At 39.5% G+C, this 20331-nt stretch overlaps 2 protein-coding genes across 10 annotated transcripts in view; one reads left to right on the forward strand and one right to left on the reverse strand.

Annotated features, from left to right (window-relative positions):
* The window catches only part of LOC135558687 (astrotactin-1-like), a 247105-nt gene extending 230253 nt beyond the window's left edge, over positions 1 to 16852 (forward strand). For all 9 annotated transcript variants that reach the window (XM_064992716.1, XM_064992721.1, XM_064992717.1 and 6 more), the window contains 4 exons: positions 2756 to 2891; positions 7127 to 7227; positions 7454 to 7637; positions 13767 to 16852. In XM_064992716.1, the coding sequence (XP_064848788.1) occupies positions 2756 to 2891; positions 7127 to 7227; positions 7454 to 7637; positions 13767 to 14004 (659 nt within the window). In that variant the 3' untranslated portion in view covers positions 14005 to 16852. The remainder of the gene's footprint in view (positions 1 to 2755; positions 2892 to 7126; positions 7228 to 7453; positions 7638 to 13766) is intronic.
* A 1710-nt stretch (positions 16853 to 18562) lies between these two features.
* LOC135558688 (pappalysin-2-like) overlaps positions 18563 to 20331 on the reverse strand; it is a 55125-nt gene continuing 53356 nt past the window's right edge. The window contains exon 23 of the mRNA XM_064992726.1: positions 18563 to 19129. Coding sequence (XP_064848798.1) covers positions 19022 to 19129 — 108 coding nt within the window. The 3' untranslated portion in view covers positions 18563 to 19021. The remainder of the gene's footprint in view (positions 19130 to 20331) is intronic.

Genomic DNA, 20331 nt, shown 5'->3' on the forward strand with positions numbered 1-20331 from the left:
AGATATCCGTCAGGTTCTGTAGTCAACAGAAGTCAGAAATAGCATTATAAATATTCACTTACCTTTGATGATCTTCATCAGAATGCACTCCCAAGAATCCCAGTTCCACAATAAATGTTTGTTTTGTTCAATAATGTCCATAATTTTTGTCCAAATACCTCCTTTTGTTAGCGCATTCAGTTTACAAATCCAAATTCATGGCGCGCGATCACTAGGAGCAGACTAAAGTCAAAAAGTTCCGTTACAGTCCGTAGAAACATGTCAAACGATGTATAGAATCAATCTTTAGGATGTGTTTAACAAAAATCTTCAATTGTGTTCCAACTGGAGAATTTCTTTGTCTTCAGAAATGCAATGGAATAGAGTTCGCTCTCACGTAAACGAGCGTGGCCAGCTCGTGGCTCTCTGGCAGACCTCTGACTCATTCCCCTCTCATTCGCCCCCACTTCACAGTAGAAGCATCAAACAAGGTTCTAAAGACTGGTGACATCTAGTGGAAGCCTTAGGAAGTGTAATATGACCAATATCCCACTGTATATTTGATAGGCAATGAGTTGAAAATCTACAAACCTCAGATTTCCCACTTCCTGATTTGATTTTTTCTCAGGTTTTTGCCTTCCATATATTATACTCACAGACATCATTCAAATAATCTTCTATCCAAATATACTAATAATATGCATATCTTAGCTTCTGGGACTGAGTAGCAGGCAGTTTACTCTCGGCACCCCTGGGCACCTTATTCATCCAAACCACTCAATACTGCCCCCAGCCATAAGAAGTTGTTAAGAAGGAATGAAATTCCACAAATTAACTTTTAAGAGGGCACACCTGTTAATTGAAAAGGATTCTAGATGACAACCTCATGAAGCTGGTTGAGAGAATGCCAAAAGTGTGCAAAGCTGTCATCAAGGCAAAGGGTGGCTATTTGAAGAACCTCAAATATATTTTGATTTGTTTAACACTTTTTACTTTATGATTACATCTGTTTTATTTCATAGTTTTGATGTCTTCAACTATGATTCTACAATGTAGAAAATAGTAAAAATAAAGAAAAACCCTTGAATGTGTAGGTGTTTTAAAACTTTTAACCGTAAGTGTGTAAAAAAAACTGAAATATGAACTTTGTTGAAGCAACTCTGGCAGTGATTACAGCCTCAAGTCTTCTTGGGTTTGACCCTACAAGCTTGGCCCATCTTTATTTGGGGAGTTTCCCCCATTCATCTCTGCAGATCATTTTAAGCTATGTCAGTTTTGATGGGGAGCGTCTCTGCACAACTATTTTCAGGTCTCTCCAGAAATGTTTGATCAGGGTCAAGTTTGGACTCTGGCAGGACCACTCAAGGACATTCAGAGAATTGTCCCGAAGCCACTCCTGCACTGTCTTGGCTGTGTGCTTAGGGTCATTGTCCTGTTGGAAAGTGGACCTTCACCCCAGTCTGAGGTCCTGAGTGCTCTGGAGCAGGTTTTCATTAAGGATCTCTCTGTACTTTACTCCGTTCATCTTCCCTTGATTCTGACTAGTTTCCCCAAAGCATGATGCTGCCACCACCATGCTTCACTGTAGGGATTGTGCCAGGCTTCCTCCAGATGTGATGCTTGGCATTCAGGCCAAAAAGTTCAATCTTGGTTTCATCAGACCAGAGAATCTTGTTCCCCATGGTCTGAGAGTCCTTTAGTTGTCTTTTGGCTTACTCCAAATGCACTGTCAACTGTGGGACCTAATATAGACAGGTGTGTGCCTTTCCAAATCATGTCCAATCAATTGAATTTACCACAGGTGGACTCCAATCAAGTTGTAGAAACATCTCAAGGATGATCAATGGAAACAGGATGCACCTGAGTTCAATTTTGTGTCTCATAGCAAAGGGTCCTAATAGTTGTTTTTTTATTATTATTATTATTATGATTTTTTTCACACTTTTTTCTCCACAATTTTTCATGGTATCCAATTGGTTACAGTCTTGTCTATTTGCTGCAACTCCCGTATGGACTCAAGAGAGGCAAAGGTCAAGAGCCATGCGTCCTCTGAGACACAGCCCAACCGCACTGCTTCTTTGACACAATGCCCACTTAACCCAGAAGCCAGCCGCACTGTGTCAGCATGCACTGAGTCGCTAGTGCGTGATGGGACAAGGACATACCCTCGCCGACAATGTGCCAATTGTGCGCCGCCCCATGGTTCTCCCGGTCGCAGCCATTTGCGACAGAGCCTGGACTCGAACCCAGAATCTCTAGTGGCACAGCTAGCACTGCGACGCAGTGTCTTAGACCACTGCACCACTCGGGAGCCCCCAGTTTTTTATTTTTAATAAATTTGCTAAAAATTCTAAAAACCTGTTTGCACTTTGTTATCGTGGGGTATTGTGTGTAGATTTATGAAAACAATTTTTTAAATCCATTTTAGAATATAGCTGTAACGTAACAACATTTTGAAAAAGTGAAGTCTGAATACCCTCCGAATGCACTGTATATTATTTGAGCTCACAGATTAGTGTTTCTGTGGAGACGTTGTGTTGGCGGCTGACAGTACGCATACATGTTCCTAATGTGCCCCAAACTGAAAATGTAAAAGCCTTAGATATTAGCCTATGGATTTGAAGAATTATAAAGTACTATACGAAAACGTTGTCTTGTCTCCTTCAAGAACCGTTGCTATGAATTACTATTTGTGATGTTTGTAGGTGCAAATATCCTCTCTAGTCAACACATGATGTCACTGATTATTTGATGAATTGGATTTCCTCCCATACAGAGACGATGTTGAGCTTTGTGGATGACATCCTGTCTGGGGCCAAGTCTCCGTGTGTGATGCTTGGGGATATCCCTGACCTCTTGACCTCCTCCGTGAGCATGATCATCCGCTGCCTGGAGCCAGACACAACGTACATGTAAGTTGCTGTAGCATTATCAATGGATGCTTATCTCTTGTGGGGTTTCTTTCCAAAATGCTACATGTCAATTTTCAGAAGTGTTGGTAAATTAGCTTTTATTGTTTTACAGTTGAAACAACAACAAACCCCGCCTCTGTTTTGATAAAAAGCTGAGGGATGGGCCTGTAGAAATGTAGCCACTCTCAGATTAATAGACAGATATATGAATGAAAGAACTGCCCATCCATGATATTACATGTATTGTTTTAACCATGTTTTGAGGCCATACAGTATTTCTTTACATTTACAAAATGTACAAACATTGGAGAAAAATAACCTTATATTGTGGGATCTCATGGGGTATATGAAGAGATAAACAAGGTGCTTGACTCCACCTTACAGTATATAAACTTAAATTGGGTGCTGGATCCTCCGTATATAATCCAAAGAACAGAAATAGGACATTTTTTTCACATTTGTATTTTTTTTTAAACAGAAATATCACATTTATTCAGACCCTTTGCTATGAGACTCCAAATTGGGCTCAGATGCATCCTGTTTCCATTGATCATCCTTGAGGTGTTTCTACAATTTGATTGGAGTCCACCTGTGATAATTTCAATTGATTGGACATGATTTGGAAAAGCACACACCTGTCTATATAAGGTCCCACAGTTGACAGTACATGTCAAAGAGAAAACCAAGCCATGAGGTCGAAGGAATTGTCCGTGTAGCTTCGGATTGTGTCGAGGCACAGATCTGGGGAAGGGTACCAAATCATTTCATCAAAATAGAAGGTCTACAAGAACACAGTGGCCTCCGTCATTCTGAAATGGAAGAAGTTTGGAACCACCAAGACTCTTCCTAGAGTTGGCCGCCCGTCCAAACTGAGCACTCGGGGGAGAAGGGCCTTGGTCAGTGAGGTGACCAAGACCTCGATGGTCACTCTGACAGAGCTCTAGAGTTCCTCAGTGTAGATGGGAGAACCTTCCAGAAGGACAACCATCTCTGCAGCACTCCACCAATCAGATATTTATGGTAGAGTGACCAGAAAGATGCCACTCCTCAATAAAAGGCACATGACAGCCCACTTGGAGCTCGCCAAAAGGCACCTAAAGGACTCTCAGACCATGAGAAACGAGATTCTCTGGTCTGATGAAACCAAGATTCAACTCTTTGGACTGAATGCCAAGCGTCACGTCTGCACGAAACCTGGCACCATCCCTACTGCAAAAAAAAAACACGATTTAATCCATTTTAGAATAAGGCTGCAACCTAACAAAATGTGAAAAAATTCAAGGGGTCTGAATACTTTCCGAAGGCACCGTATATCATTCATTTATTTGTCCAAAACTGGATGTAGCAACTACAGATTGCCCCTTTAGATAACATATGAAAGAGATTGGGTTTTTTCTTTCACTATTTAATCATGTCAGGGGTTTTTCAATGACATGCTGCATTTGTTGGAAATCTATCACTTGATGGTTTAATTCAAGAGAAATAATAATGTTTTTTTGAAAAACGCTATATAGCTCCCTCACTCTCAGAGAAATAAGTTGTACTGCTAGGATTTACACAGTCAAATATATCAAAGATCTACATAAAAACAACAAACTGTACAAATGATACATTTGTGACATCAGTATAAACATATATTTTTTTTAATGAATCAATACAGTAATTTGAGTCTATATGTAAAACCTTTACATTTGACAGTTCAGTCATTTAGCAGATGTTCTTATCCAGAGTGATTTACAGTTAGATAGCTAGGTAAGACCACCATATATCACAGTCAATACAGTATATGAACATTTCATTCCAGCTAAACAATGGATATATAGATATGTTGCCAACAAAAAAGACATTTTAATACCCACCTAAAGATATGAATAAAAAATCTGAGAAAATAAATATTTTACACACACATGAAGGTACCAATAAGCTTACACAAAGGCAAAAAAATGGTGGATATAGCATTTTGGAAATAAAATCTTAAAATGAAAAATACTATATCGTCATTATCACCACTCCAGATAAATAAGTAAAATATACTTAACCGACTTGTAAACACATTGCTTGCCTCCTTCGAACTTGTTTTAGCAAGCAGTGACTTGAATGTAAGATTTCCAAGAAAAAGTGAACAAGGGAAAAGGGAAAATGGTTAATTTGAGAAATTGCACAATATGAAGATTGGTTAATGGATAGATAATATCAAACTAGCTAGCTATTCTTCTTAGGGTAAAATGCAGATTCTGGGAAAGCATATATCCTAGAACTTTTACACCATATTATAACACTGTTGTGTATTGCACTGAGGGAAGCCTTGCCCTGGATGTTCCGTGGATGCGTACATACGTGTCGATGTTATCCCATGGAAACACAGTCTACATGAAGGGAACATCATCCAGTTTGTGCAAGGTAGAGCCTGGAATCACTCCCCAGTCATGTGTATGTACTTCTTTAAGGTTCAAATTGGGGTGTTTTAAATATGGTTCAGACAGCTGGGGAAGTAGCTCATGCTTTGGAACAGCTTGAAAGTGCGTAAACGGAGCACTTAATGCTAAATAGCCGAAACAAGAATCACAAGATCAACAGATTAGGTGTGCAGACAAACATGACAGAGAAAGGCCTTGTTCTTGACAAAATGTGCACTATTTGAGATGTTATTTCAATATACATATTTTTCTTTTTTTTAAATCACAAAAAGTTTCTTTTTTTTTTAATCACAAAATTCAACATTTATTCTGGATTTATATTATAATGACCTCTAATGTTTATAAATGGCTAAATAATACACCACGATAACAACCTATTTGGGAGGTATTGTGTATTTTCCCCAGAAAATAGGGAAAAAATGATATTGTTGAATTCGATATTAGGAAAAATCTATTCACTTTCCGGGAAACGTGAGGAGTTAAGTGAGGTCATTGCCAGGTGTAATGAAAGCAGCTTATGGTTATTCTGTTTCTGTGCTACTGGACATTACAGTCTGCATTGCTCCGGTGGTTGTAGTAATACAAGATGATATTGTGGTGATGTCAACTCACCACTGAGGAAGTCCCATGTGAGGTCAATGTTGTGCTGCCTGGTGGCCAGTATGTAATGATCGCATGGAACGCTTGACTGTGTGTTTAGGGTCATTCGGTGTAATGAATTGGGCCATGCTCTGAGAGATATAAGTTCCTCCGGCACCCCCCCCCCTCCTTCCCTCCTTCCCTTCTTTGGCACTCACACTCAGCTCCCTAACTCCACACATGCAGCCACTTACCTCACACACGCTCTGTAAATGGGGTAGACACACTGAAAATATTACACCAAGGAGGGAGTGGGAGAAACACTCAGCTTGAGCACATTGTCTCTTCAAATGGTTCTGATGTATAGGAATAGGAATATCCCAAACAAAAACATATGTGCTTTATCTTGACATAGTTTTGCTTCTGGTCAGTCTCCTTGTTGGCAGGCTGTTCAGCACAGTTGTTACAACAGGAAAATTCAGTTATTTTCAAAATATTTCCTTTTATCATTAAATCTCTCTATACCTAGAAGTGTATTTGCAAAATCTTTCAGTTCAGCTTTGAGAATGTAAAAATACCGGCTCTGTAGGTTCCAAAAAGGAAACCTAATTTTACACATTATTTAATTTATCTTATTGTCTTGACACTGGACAGTGATCTCAGTGCCTTGTTGGTCAGGCTGTATTGTATTGTGTTCGGAACCATGGATACATACAGTACATTTATTTGGGGTAGACAAAATACACTATTTCACAGATACCACTGCAGGTGGTAGTTGTTAATGTTTCCTTCCACTAGATGGCGATATGCTTCAAGTAAATGTTAACATCCACGCACATGTTTTGTAAATTTAGCCTATTGTCAGATTTTATTAGCAGTTTTATCACATTACAACAGTCAATCAGAAAATGTAATGATTTTGTCACAATGACATTGAATGCATCTAATTTCCACCACTTTATTCAGGGTCATTTTTATTTTTATTTTCAAAACCTGAAGCACTAGTTAGCAGTTGCACACATTATAGCTGTAGCATGCACTCCCATTGCAATGAACTAACACCAGTCATATATGTTGGTTTTCAGGTTTAGGCTCTGGGCAGTGGACAACACAGGCCGTCCATTGCAATGAACTAACACCAGTCATATATGTTGGTTTTCAGGTTTAGGCTCTGGGCAGTGGACAACACAGGCCGTCCATTGCAATGAACTAACACCAGTCATATATGTTGGTTTTCAGGTTTAGGCTCTGGGCAGTGGACAACACAGGCCGTCGCTCCAGTCCTAGTGAGGTCACCATCAAGACCCCCTGTCCTGCTGTGGATGACGTCAAAGCACAAGGTGGGATTTCTCATGCATGGATGGACAGTTTCTGTACCTGTATCTTGGTTTTTAGACAAATTTTCTAACAGTAGTTACCCATCTGAAAACTTGTAGAGACACACGTAAAAAAAAATAACTACACCCGCAAAAACATCTGCTAAATATGTGTATGTTGACCAATAACATTTTTATTTTATGTCTTGGCTCCATATACAGTACTGAGATCAGATCTGTGTTGTTGCAGAGATTTCAGACAAGATCTACAACTTGTTCAATGGTTACACAAGTGGCAAGGAGCAGCAGACGGCCTACAATGCGCTGATGGAACTGGGCTCTCCCACCCTGCACCGTGTGCTCTACCACTACAACCAGCGTTACGAGAGCTTCGGAGAGTTCACCTGGAGATGCGAGGATGAACTGGGGCCCAGGTATGAACTGGGGTCCACCTGGAGATGTGAGGATGAACTGGGGCCCAGATCTGAGCTGATCTCTCTCTTGCTCTCTCGCTCTCTCGCTCTCTCTCTCTCTCAGCACAACTACCGCCCGCCAGACTGTGTAGTAGCATCACAAATCGTCCCTACATGGGTGGTTGTTGAGACTCTTGATTAAGTCATTTTGGATGTGTTTTTAACACAGACTGGTCTATAATTGATTCCAAATACAGGTTTTGATTGTAGACATAGTTTGCGTGAAAGGTAAAGTGGGTAAAGTGGAAATTAATTCAAAATGATTGGAGACAATTGTACCTCTGACATTTGTCTGTCAATTTACAGCAAGCAGGAAGGCCTCCGCTATCCCCTTACTGGTTACTCAGTGCAGATAAGTATTATAAAGTGAAATTGTAGCTAAATGCTTTATAAACAGAGCCATGTGTCCGAATTAAAATGTGTAGGTAAGGTTGCTGGTAGATGCACGGTGAAGCAGGTGAAACTGATTAAGACTGCAAACTCCGAATCAGGGCCTTAGTTTCAAATTAAAGGTTGTTTTTAATCGAGCCCATATTGGAAGCGTTGATGTAATTGGTTTGCTTCTGAAGTGTTCCATTAAAATACACTTACATTAACAGCCCCCAATTTTCAGAGGGATGATTCATGTCAAGAAAGCACCAAAGTAAGTGCATTTGAGGTGAGGGTCGGGGGACTATAAACATGGGTTTAGATTAACTTAGTAATCAATTGGACATTATCTCACTAAGCACCATTATAGTGTTAAGGAGGGTGGCTGCACTGGCTGGGTCATTCCACGAGAAGAGTAACTTTTGCACCAATATTGAATTTTAAAAGCCTTTTATATGAAATGCAGTGCTCTTTAATATAGAACACGTGGAGAATTCAATACATATGATTTTTTTATATGAATAAAGGCTCGCTAAAGTGCCAAACTTTCATTCAATCATTTTGACATGTCTCTCTGTCAACCATGTGTCACTTCGAGGAAGATTTCAACCATTGGAGGCTCTTCAGAGGAGGAAGGGGAAGACCATCCTCCTCAGTGAATTTCAGAAAAATTTAAATAGTGAAACATTAAAAAAGTGATCCTTTTTAGATAAAACTGAACTAAATATATTCACGTCACCAAAGAATTGATTAAAACACTGTTTTGCAATTAAGTTCTACAGTAGCCTCAACAGAACTCTGTAGGGTACCACCATGGTGTAGCTGGAGGACAGCTAGCTTCCGTACTCCCCTGGGTACATTGACTTCAATACAAAACCTAGGAAGCTCATTGTTCTCACTCCCTTCCTTAGACTTACACAGTAATTATGATAACTTCCGGAGGAAGTCCTCCAACTTATCAGAGTTATTGCAGCATAAACTGACATGTTGTCCACCAAATCAAAGGATCAGAGAAGGATTCTAGTACTGAAAGCATAAGCTACAGCTAGCTAGCACGTCAGTGCATAAAATGTGTTGAGTAGTTGACTCAAAAAGAGAGAAAGACAATAGTTGAACAGTTTTGAAAAAATGAATTTTATCCAAAATTAAGGAGAAGCAAGAGAGAGCTATATTTCATAGCATATATGTTTTCACTTTCACTTACTTAGCTAGCGTGAAATACAGCTAGCTAGTTTGGCCTAATCAAAAACCTGGCTCAAACAGAGAGGGATGCTATGTTAGCTAGCTGGCTATGTCTATCCAACACTGGAACTCTTCCACGTGAAGGTAAGTTTTTAGTTTTATTAATTTGTTGCCACCGGGGCCCACCGGTGTAACTGCTAAACTGCTTGCTGACTGTACACTGTACTGCATGATTGTAGAGGGTTTACTAACGCGTTAGTTCTAGTAGCTATGTAGACTATGACATGAAAACGATGTAGGCTTTGTGTAGCAGTTAGCGGTCATGATATGTAGGTTTAGCCTGAAGTCTACAAGCGAAGAGAAAAGGTGAGAGGAGGAGAGCGTGTAGATAGATATCTACCTTTTAAGTTGCTTCATACTTTAAGACTATTGTTAGCTTGTTAGCATGTTGGGCAGGATTTTCCATGTTGTTATGGTGTGTTGTGATTGTGTAAGCCTGCTGTCTCAGGAAATGTCATTGTGCTTTAGGGGTTACTGAAGAGATGTATTTGTAATGTATTCTTTAGAATTAGAGTAAGAATAACATGATTAGACACAATTTGCAATGGACCTTATGTGTTAGGTGCGTTGGGCTCCTGGAGAAGACCAGGAGGTTCCTATAATTGGAGACCCCCCATCACTTGTTTACTTGTTCCATTCCCCCTGCCTCTCCAGCAGTTCTGAAAGGATCAATGTACCATTTGAATCAAAACAATGAGATTTTGGTTTCCACACACACCAATACAAAGCAGACAACATTGCCTGTAACAGGGCTTGTCTCCAGAAATGACTTTTCTTGTTATGAAATCCTCCAATTCACTTGGGTTACCCTGTCACAAACACTGTGGACCATTAAAATGTTCATTAGCTAGTCAAAATACAGATAATAGTCACCCACTCAGCCCCTCACTAAATGTAAACTTGTTTCAGCAGAGTAAACAATATGTTAAAATAAACTGGTGAAGTAATGGATCTATCTTTATAAAGCATTGGAAATATTCCACTCCCTACTTTTGTACATATCATATCTCACTGACGAGTTAGGTTGGCCCCTGTCAGAGAACGTTCTGGTTTCTTTTTCCTGCAAAATTGTGTGATGTTCAAGCCAAACATAAACTGACAAAGTCTGTCTCCTGAGCCCGACACTTCTCTCCATGTCCCAATCTTGTCATCGCTATGTTACTACCCATCACTAAAGGCATGAGGCTGGATGTTGACTTAGAAATGTTAGATGTTGGCTTGGTAGGAGAAAATCCTATCATGATCATTGCACTCCCCCTCTGTCTCCTTGCCTTTACAGCCCGAGAACTGACAGTTATTTTTATGACACATCCTAATCAGGCAATTGCCTGCGATGCTAAGTATTGTTATGGTTGGATTTTGCTTGATGACATGATAAGTGGAGCTCATGTTGTTGTGATTTTTCATTTTTTTTTTTTGTTAAAAGGGCCTTATTTTATCAAGGCTGTTTAGGAGTTACGGAGATTTTCCTCAGACATTACCACAGTTACTCTTCCATTAGCTCATGTTGTGGACTGTCTCACCAACATATATACCCCATAACCGTTTGTTGGGTATAGACAGCAATGTATATACTAGTACTGTACCATAAAAGTCCAACAGTTTACGTTTACGCAACACATGAAAATGCATGCATTCATAAAATGTATTTAAATGGACAATAAAGTTATCGTATCGCATCATGTAGTATATCTGTGTAACACAGAGACAGAGTCATCATTGTGGTGGTTTCCTAGCATCATGGATGCTCTTTTGGTCAAGTCCCTGGTCTCTGTGGCTGTCTGAGTCAAGAAGATTTGAAAGAGGGGCCCTGACAGAGTGAGATATCTCCAAAGTGTACTGTACCTCGGAAATGTGAGGCCATTTTCCACTTCTATAAATGCTGGGATTTACGGTGACAACCGTTGCTATTTGAAGCCCAAACAGTTATTTCTTGACAAATTAAAGCATAACAAACCTGAAGGTTTTTGTTTTAAGTAAATAAATATCTAAATTCCTTAAACCACTGAAATGTGGCAAGGTATTAGAAAAAAATGTATTGTAGCGACGCGCTTGGACAGTTGTGTGGTTTCACAGGGTCCAGCATGCCAGTCCCCCTACTGTCTGCCAATCAAGGGAATGTGTCAGTGCCAGACATCCTTGTGGTTGGTAGAACAGTGGGGGGCTGGGCACTAAATGTCTGTTATATTGCCATGCTTGCATTGTTATCCCTCTCTTCATGTCCCGACAGTGAGTTGAATAGCTATTGTTGTATCAGATTTATTCAGCGTAGGCTATGGCCAGACAGTTGCCTGTGTGAGTTCTGGGTTAATCAACCGTTCATTTCGAGAACTAGGGAACTGTTGTGGACATTCTCTCATTCATGATCTATTGAGGTCATTACAATATATTTAGAAGGATGATATAAATGACAGCATCCCTACTACAGACACACTGATTAGTTAGTAAAGACTCAATACGTCTGTGAATTTTTACATTGTTCAAAGTACTATTATATTATTTTCTCAAGAGTTCTCTGCAGATGATAAATTGTGGGAATTTAAGCTGTTGTTCTGCCCTATTTATGCAAATGGGATGTGGCTTAGTATCTCTATATAAACATAACATAGGCTTCAGACCAGAGGGGGCTGGTGGGAAGAGCTATAGGAGGATGGGCAAAATGGCTGGAATGGAATCAATGTTATTTCCATGTGTTTGATGTGTTTGGTACCATTCCGTCGATTCTATTCCAGCCATTACAATGAGCCTGTCCTCCTATAGCTCCTCCAGCCACCCTCCTCTGCTACAGACACAGTAGTATCCAATATTCAAGGGAGAACTGATGAACCTGCCCCGACTTTGAAATACAAAATCGTAATATGAGGATGTATAATATTACAGCCAATGCTTAGCTTTCCCCTGTTGAATGCAAATACATGGAAATATGACAGTCCATTACAGTATGTCAATGAAACAGTGATATTGTCCTTTTTTGGAAGGTCTCACCCTGTGACACTTAAAGCACACTAACAAGCTGTCCTCATTCTACCCTGTGCCTGGTCTAACAACAAAACAATGAGTCAATCAGATGAGTCACAAAGAATAGCAAGTTAAGAGGTACAGTATGTCCGAAAACATTGGATTCTGTGGATATTCTTAGGAATGCTTTGAATGTAGGATTTGGGAGAGATGACAGTATTAAGAGAGAATAATGTGCTTTTCATTAATAACAGAGTATGAGTCTACCCAAAAACGTTTTGTGTGTCGACAAAAACGTCTCACTATTTACATTGCAGTTTGGTGGTCCTGGTTTGGCCAGTGTGTGAGATGAAGCCATGTCTGAGGAGTGAGACACTCTTTCCATCCTGTACAGTTACTGTTTCTGTCAGCCACTTATCATGGAGACAGCTTCATCACTTTCAGTGGCTGTGTTTATACAGGCAGCCCAAATCGGATATTTTTTTCCACTAATTGGTCTTTTGACCAATCACATCAGATTATTTCAAATCAGATATTTTTCAGAGCTGATCTGATTGGTCAACAGACCAATTAGTGAAAAAAATATCAGAGTTGGACCACCTGTGTAAATGCAGCCAATGTCGTCACTGTTATCTGAACATGGGTAGACCTTGTACATGTTATGAAATAGATTGAATAACAGTAAAATACTGACCTGAGAAGTTAATCAATTATTTATTCCACCTCATGCCCAGTCCTTTCCTGCAGGGAAGATGTGGGTTTAGTGTCTGTCGGATTGTGATGTGGTGTCAAAATGATGGTGAAGAAGCAACGTGTGATTTATGAGTGATCCGCTCTAACCAACTTTTGATTTGCATCATGTAAGGTGAGAACACCAAATACTTAGATTTGACCTCAATCCAGACAGAATTCCATAATTTGTGTATTAGGTATTTCCATCAATTTGACTTTTTCTTCTTCTTTTGAGGTAATTCTACAAGAAATCGAGATCCACAATAGGCGAAACAGCGCCAGTGGCCTCCCCATGCGTATTTGTTATTGTTTTTGTTTTGAGTATGTAAGCATCCAGCATCGTGGTAAAAAAAAAACTTAGTAGATACACTGCTGTTCTATCGTTCGTGTGATGATGTGCAATGATATCAGAGGGAGAAAAAAACAGTGTTCCTTGTTTGAAGTAACATCTTTGTTGTTGTAATATCGAAAACTGATGTGGCAGTTTCACCCCCCCCCCCCCCCCATAGATATAGGTTTCACCGCTATGGATTCTAGCTTTAAGACATTTTCTTTTGTGTTAGGGCCCTATATATCTATGTACAGTTTGTCCTTGGAAATAATTTGATTTGAGGTAAATTGTGTATATTACTAATGTGTTAACAATTCGTCATAATTACCAATAGTTATCTATGTTAAGACACCTGTGTATTTTATGCCTAGACTGTGTAGCACTGTGGCAGGTAATATTATAGGAAGCTGATTTCAAGGTAGTATGTGTTTGCTGAGGAGTGTTGTGTTCCTTTGTAGGAAAGCTGGTCTAATTCTCTCCCAGCTGTACGACCTGAGTGGCTGGTGCAGGGGTCTTCTCCAGGAGTCCAAGATCGGCCTGCGCAGGATGTCCCTCAAGTACCTGTCCTGCCGTTACACAGACACCAAGGCCTTTGGTCTCAACTGGGTGGAACTGGGCCAGGATGTGCGAAAGGCCTGCGACGAACAGAACCTGCTAGTCATGTACAATGATTATGGGGAGCCCAAAGAGCGTTGAACGTCACACAACAAATAATGGGTCTTGAGGATTTGTAAGTGTGTAATTGTGCTTTTGGGATTATCATCATGTCTGCTTTTTAATTATTGTGTGTTCTAACCCTTATTTATTGTTATAGGAACCTGATTTCAAGGTAGGGTGGGTTTGAGAGGTGAGGAGGGTTTATTTAAAATATTATTAGAGCAAGATATAACAATAATGCACATGTACAGTAACAAAGTGTATATGTACCCTTTTCAATGCTTATTTGCATTTAGACAGCACTTTTCATGACTTTTTGGACGTTTGGAAGTTTGGAAGTTGCACCAACAATCCTGAACCCCAAAAATGTATATATTAGGATTATGAAGATTTAGTTATTTACTGTAACATGTTGAATGTAGTATTCAAGTATAAATTCATATTTAAGCTGTTGTACAGGTCTTTTGTATTTAGACAGTCCGCATATACAGTAGTGGTCATTTCAGAAGGTTGGGAGGTCATGTACAGTGTGGCTCTAAATGTTAAAAGTTAAAGTTGCCAAACCCAAATGACAGTATTTGCTACATCAATGAATTCCTAATCATTCTGAAATCAACAAATGGCCATCTTTGAATCAGCATTTCTATTACAAAATGAAAGATAACAGCAAATCAATGTTTTATATTGTTTATCCGTAGTATGTTTAGAAATGTAAATGTGTATGTGTCTTAGGAATATACATGATGTGATCCTGTAAAAACACTAATACCTTTGATACCTGTGTTTTACTACAATACGCAATTAATATAAACCAAATGCCGACTGTTTTTTTGTTTTTGTAACAATTACGCTCCTCACACACGTTGATAATGCAATAGTTATCCCCATAACATGGACTTGAAAACAAATGCTTGCAGATATTTTCATAGGTTCACCAATGCATCAAATGACAGCACAGTGGTTAGCTTCTGTAAATATTGTATTACAAGTGATTTCTATTATAACAATGGGCCTCGGCTGTTAGGATATGTCTTTTATTATGAGAAAACCATTGGTTGACATTGATAAGGATGCTTTTTTTTGTTTCAATTAGCACATGAGAGGCGTGAGCATTCATTATGTATACATGTTTTGTGTATGTTTGCATTATTTTGGTTCTGAAACTGTTTCCCAAAATAATGGAGAGGTCTGTTTTATCAATACAATGAAGTGGGTTACAAAAATGGGCAGATTATAAGGCTTAACAAATGTTATTATCCATCAGAAGTGCATCAGAATTGTTACCATACACATCATAAAGCTGATGGAAACTAAAGCTGATGAAAACTAACAAAAATCAGCATGTTATACTATTATGTCTATGTGGCTAATCTAATGTTCTCTTTTTCCCTTTGATCTTTGCTATTTCAAAGAATAATAAATAATATATTATGAAATGTTGGAACGTTGGATGTTCCAAAAAATAAGTGTCCTGATCAGTTTGGGCCTCGTTCATTTTCAGTCAGTTAACTCAAGTCAATGTCACACTGTTTGGATTGTAGAGCCTCAAACACGATGGTTTAAACCAAATAACAACGCCAAAAGACATGTTAAGTCTCGGCTCAGCTTCTCACGTATACACTGAGTGCACAAAACACAAAACAGCACCTTAATATTGCATTTCACCCATTTTTGCCCTCAGAACAGCCTCAATTTGCCAGGGCATGAACTCTACAGATGTGGGGGGTTATAGTCATTTACGTGGGCAATAGTCATTTTGACAGGTTACCTTGGTGTTCTTGGGCACAGGGACTATGGTGGTCTGCTTGAAACATGTAGGTATTATAGACTGAGTCAGGGAGAGGTTGAAAATGTCAGTGAAGATACCCGCCAGCTGGCCAGCGCATGCTCTGAGTACGCATCCTAGTAATCTGTCTGGCCCGCAGCCTTGTGAATGTTAACCTGTTTAATGCTCACTTCGAGGCAAGCAACTCTGAACCATGCATGAGAGAACCAGCTGTTCCAGACGACTGTGTGATCTCGCTCTCAGTAGCCTATGTGAGTAAGACCTTTAGGTTAATATTCGCAAGGCCACGTGGCCAGACGGAATGACAGGACGTGTATTTAGAACATGCGCTGACTTTCATATGTGGCGCCGACGGGTATGGTAGCTCTGCTTCTATCTCCTAAGCAACTTTACAGTATTTAGATTTTTGGCTGGAGTGTTTACAAACATATTCAATCTCCCTATCCTCCCTTTTTATACCGCTATCATCCAGAAGGTGAGGTCAGTGCAAGTGCATCAAAGCTGGGACCGAGAGACTGACAAAAATACAGAATACACACAAAAGACAAAGTGTCACAAGTTAAAGATACAATTGAAGATTAGAAACAACTCCAGTTATCACAAACAGTGTTGTCGATCAGAGTCTTAAAAACAGGCAAAGACACTGAATCCCCTAACTTTAAAATCTTCTGAAGCATGTTCCAGGATGAAGGGGCATTATGGGAAAAATATGTTTTCCCCATCTCAGTTCTAGCCTTAGTAACAGACATGGACAGCAGCGACTGTGAACAAAGACTATATTGAGTGACTGAGCAGAGATATGAAGGGAGTTGTCCCATCAATGCTTTGTACACAAATGTGTACCAGTGCTTTAGCTTCCTGGTGGAGAGAGAGGTCCATTTCACCATAGCATACAAATCACAGTGATGGGTAAGTGATCAAGCATTTGTAATAAATCTTAAAGCACAATGTGTTCAGAGTTTTCAAGGTACTTGTTGAGGCCTGCAAATAGACAATATCACCATAATCCAGCACAGATTTTTAAAAAGTGCTTTGAACAATATATTTTCTGACTAACATTGAAAAGCATGATTTGTTCCTGAAATAAAAACCCAATTTCAACCTCAGCTTCTTGGTCAAGGTATGTTTAAAATTCAACTTTTCATCTAACCAAATCCCAAAATACTTATAGGAGGGGACCCAATCAAATTTCTGGCCTGTTATAGTTCAAATCTGCAAGTGACTCCATCTGTTAACTTGCAGGGAAGAGAAAACCATAAACTTTGTTTTCCTTTCATTAGGCAGTTTCACACACACTTTTTCAGTTCTGCCCACAAATTTTCTATAGGATTGAGGTCAGGGCTTTGTGATGGCCACTCCAATACCTTAACTTTGTTGTCCTTAAGCCATGTTGCCACAACTTTGGAAGTATGCTTGTTGTCATTGTCCATTTGAAAGACCCATTTGCGACCAAGCTATAACTTTCTGACTGATGTCTTGAGATGTTGCTTCAATATATCCACATAATCTTCCTTCCTCATGATGCCATCTATTTTATGAAGTACACCAGGCCCTCCTGCAGCAAAGCACCCCTACAACATGATGCTGCCACCCCTGTGCTTCACGGTTGGGATGGTGTTCTTCGGCTTGTAAGGCTCCCCATTTTTCCTCCAAACATAACAATGGTTATTATGGCCAAACAGTTATATTTTTGTTTCATCAGGACAGAGGACATTTCTCCAAAAAGTACGATCTTTGTCCCCGTGTGCAGTTGCAAACAGTAGTCTGGCTTTTTTATGGCGGTTTTGGAGCCGTGGCATCTTCCTTGCGGAGCAGCCTTTCAGGTTATGTCGATATAGGACTCGTTTTACTGTGGATATATATACTTTTGTACATTTTTCCAAGGTCCTTTGCTGTTGTTCTGGGATTTGCTGTCGTTCTGGGATTGATTTGCACTTTTCACACCAAAGTATGTTCATCTCTAGGAGACAGGACGTGTCTCCTTCCTGAGCGGTATGATGGCTGCATGGGCCCATGGTGTTTACTTGCATACTATTGTTTGTACAGGCATGTGGAAATTGCTCCCAAGGATGAACCAGACTTGTGGAGGTCTACAATTTTTTTCTGAGGTCTTGGCTGATTTCATTTAATTTTCCCATGATGTCGAGCAAAGAGTCACTGAGTTTGAAGGTAAGCCTTGAAATACATCCACAGGTACACCTCCAATTGACCGTCAATTAGCCTATCAGAAGCTTCTAAAGCCATGACTTCATTTTCTGGAATTTTCCAAGCTGTTTCAAGGCACAGTCAACTTAGTGTATGTAAACTTCTGACCCACTGGAATTGTGATACAGTGTGTGAAATAATCTGTCTGTGAACAATTGTTGGAAAAAATACTTGTGTCATGCACAAAGTAGATGTCCTAACCGACTTGCCAAAACTATAGTTTGTTCACAAACAAATGTGTGGTTGAAAAACGTGGTTCACAGTGGTTGAAAAACGAGTTTTAATGACTCCAACCTAAGTGTATGTAAACTTCCGACTTCAACTCTACATAGCTACCTCAATTATATAGCCATGTCATTTTTTACTCGTTACTCTTATTTGTTATTCACTGTGTATTCATTCCTTGTGTTACAATTTTTTTTTTAATTTTATCTTTGCATTTATCTTGTTGGAAAAGGACCCGTGAGTAAGCATTTCACTGTTAGCCTACACCTGTTGTTTACGGAGCATGTGACAAATAACATTTCATTTGAGATGCATATAGTATGTGTCCCCCATATGTTCAGAGGGGTGTGGAGATCCAGAAACATTGAGATAAAATCAGTGTTTATTACGGTTTATTCAACATCAAGTGTAAAGTACAGTATAATATCACACAGAACAAGATTACACAAAATCTGCATGGAATATTTATTGAGAACTGCTACATCTAACAACTCTCTTAGCAGAAAGTGTTAAGTTAGGTACCTATGATATGGATAAATATGTATTATGTGATATGATGTTATAATACTGTAGTCTTCCATAACCACATCTACGAAATTAGAGATTGCCCAAATATATTATTCTATACAAGTTAGTTGTCTTTACAGATTAGTTATTGTGTTGGAATCCTAAAAGCTACAATATTAAAACAGTTTTTATATTTGTCTAAGAAGAGATTACCTTCATTGCTCCCTAATAGGAAAACAAAATGGAAATATATCATGTCCAGGGGTGAAGTTCATCTGGTGTTGTTTCATTGTGAGCCAGCCTTGGCCCTGTTCACACATAACGATCCATCGTTCATAACAGTCCTGCTTCCAAGTATTTGGCTTTACTCTTATTCTCCTCAGCGTTTGGATCACGGCAAGTGCATTCATCCTGATCACAGTTGGCACCAAACGGAATGACCTGTCAATCAGTCAAGTAACCAGGAGATTAGAAACAAACAAATCTCAAGAGGCAATACAATCACAAACAGAGGTCATTTCCCCAACTTAACTAATACATACACAATGTAATTGCATACATTTAACAATGCAATAAACTTCAAACTATGCCCATAAGAAGCCAGTTGTTTGTCCTAACTATCCAATAGTTTGCATAGTATTATATGTGTGAGCTCGACACATGTTTTATTTCTTCACAATTTTAAAGAGAAACAAATGTCTCCAGAGAGATAAATGAAGGGAGTGATGTCAAATGGTTCACCATGGACTCAACGGTGAGAAACCTTGAGTATCGGGGGAGGGAATACACCACAGAGGTGAACGGATGAACACATGTTAAGAATCAACAACAGGGGTTGCCAGGTCTTGTCTAGGAAGCAAGCCATCACCACAGGTTGCAAAATAAACCCAGATGCCCTGCCTAGCACTCTGTTGCAAGAAATGTAAACATGAGAGGCTAGCTAAATGCTGAGGCTAGCCTAGCATTGATTTCACTGATGTTTAATGGAGGTAATAGTTTTATTGAAGATTTAGCAACTGTTCCAGAAGGTTAAGAAGAGAAACAGATCAGAGACTGCTCTCTCCCATTAAATGTGTGTTTGTTTGGCAACAAAGTGTTTCCTAAGCCCTACGTTGGTTCATTGATAGAGGCAGTGGTGAGCCAAATGATATAGTGCACTATGTAGGGAATAGGCTGTCATTTGGGACAAAACTATACTCTGCTGCTTTTGGTTTGTTCTAACAACCTCTGGACAACAGGGGCTGGATGTTTTTCCTGCTTGCGTCAAACAAAAGCCAAATCTTGGACTGTTGTGTATGTACTTCTGAGTAGTTGCTAACCAATGTTTATCATGACTTCACAAAACTGCTTTGAAAGTGGAATAAAATGTGTTTTAGATAACTAATTAATTGAATGAATGGATTGCACTGTACAAACATGTAGAGCACATCGAGGCTCATTACACGTCTCTCCTTCAACTGGAAGCGAGTGAACTGAATCATCTTCCTCGTCTAGTTTCCAAGTCTTCTGCTGCTAGCTTGGACCTTTGGACCCAAAACCAGACTCTACAAATCAAAGTGGCCAATCAGGGAAGTGCCTTGAAGACCAGAAGCATTTCCATGGGCTGCATAAAACACCAGTGTTCCACAGTTCCGCTGGACCCA

Source organism: Oncorhynchus masou, chromosome 17 (assembly GCF_036934945.1).
Source record: "Oncorhynchus masou masou isolate Uvic2021 chromosome 17, UVic_Omas_1.1, whole genome shotgun sequence".
Classification (NCBI taxonomy): Eukaryota; Metazoa; Chordata; class Actinopteri; order Salmoniformes; family Salmonidae; genus Oncorhynchus; species Oncorhynchus masou.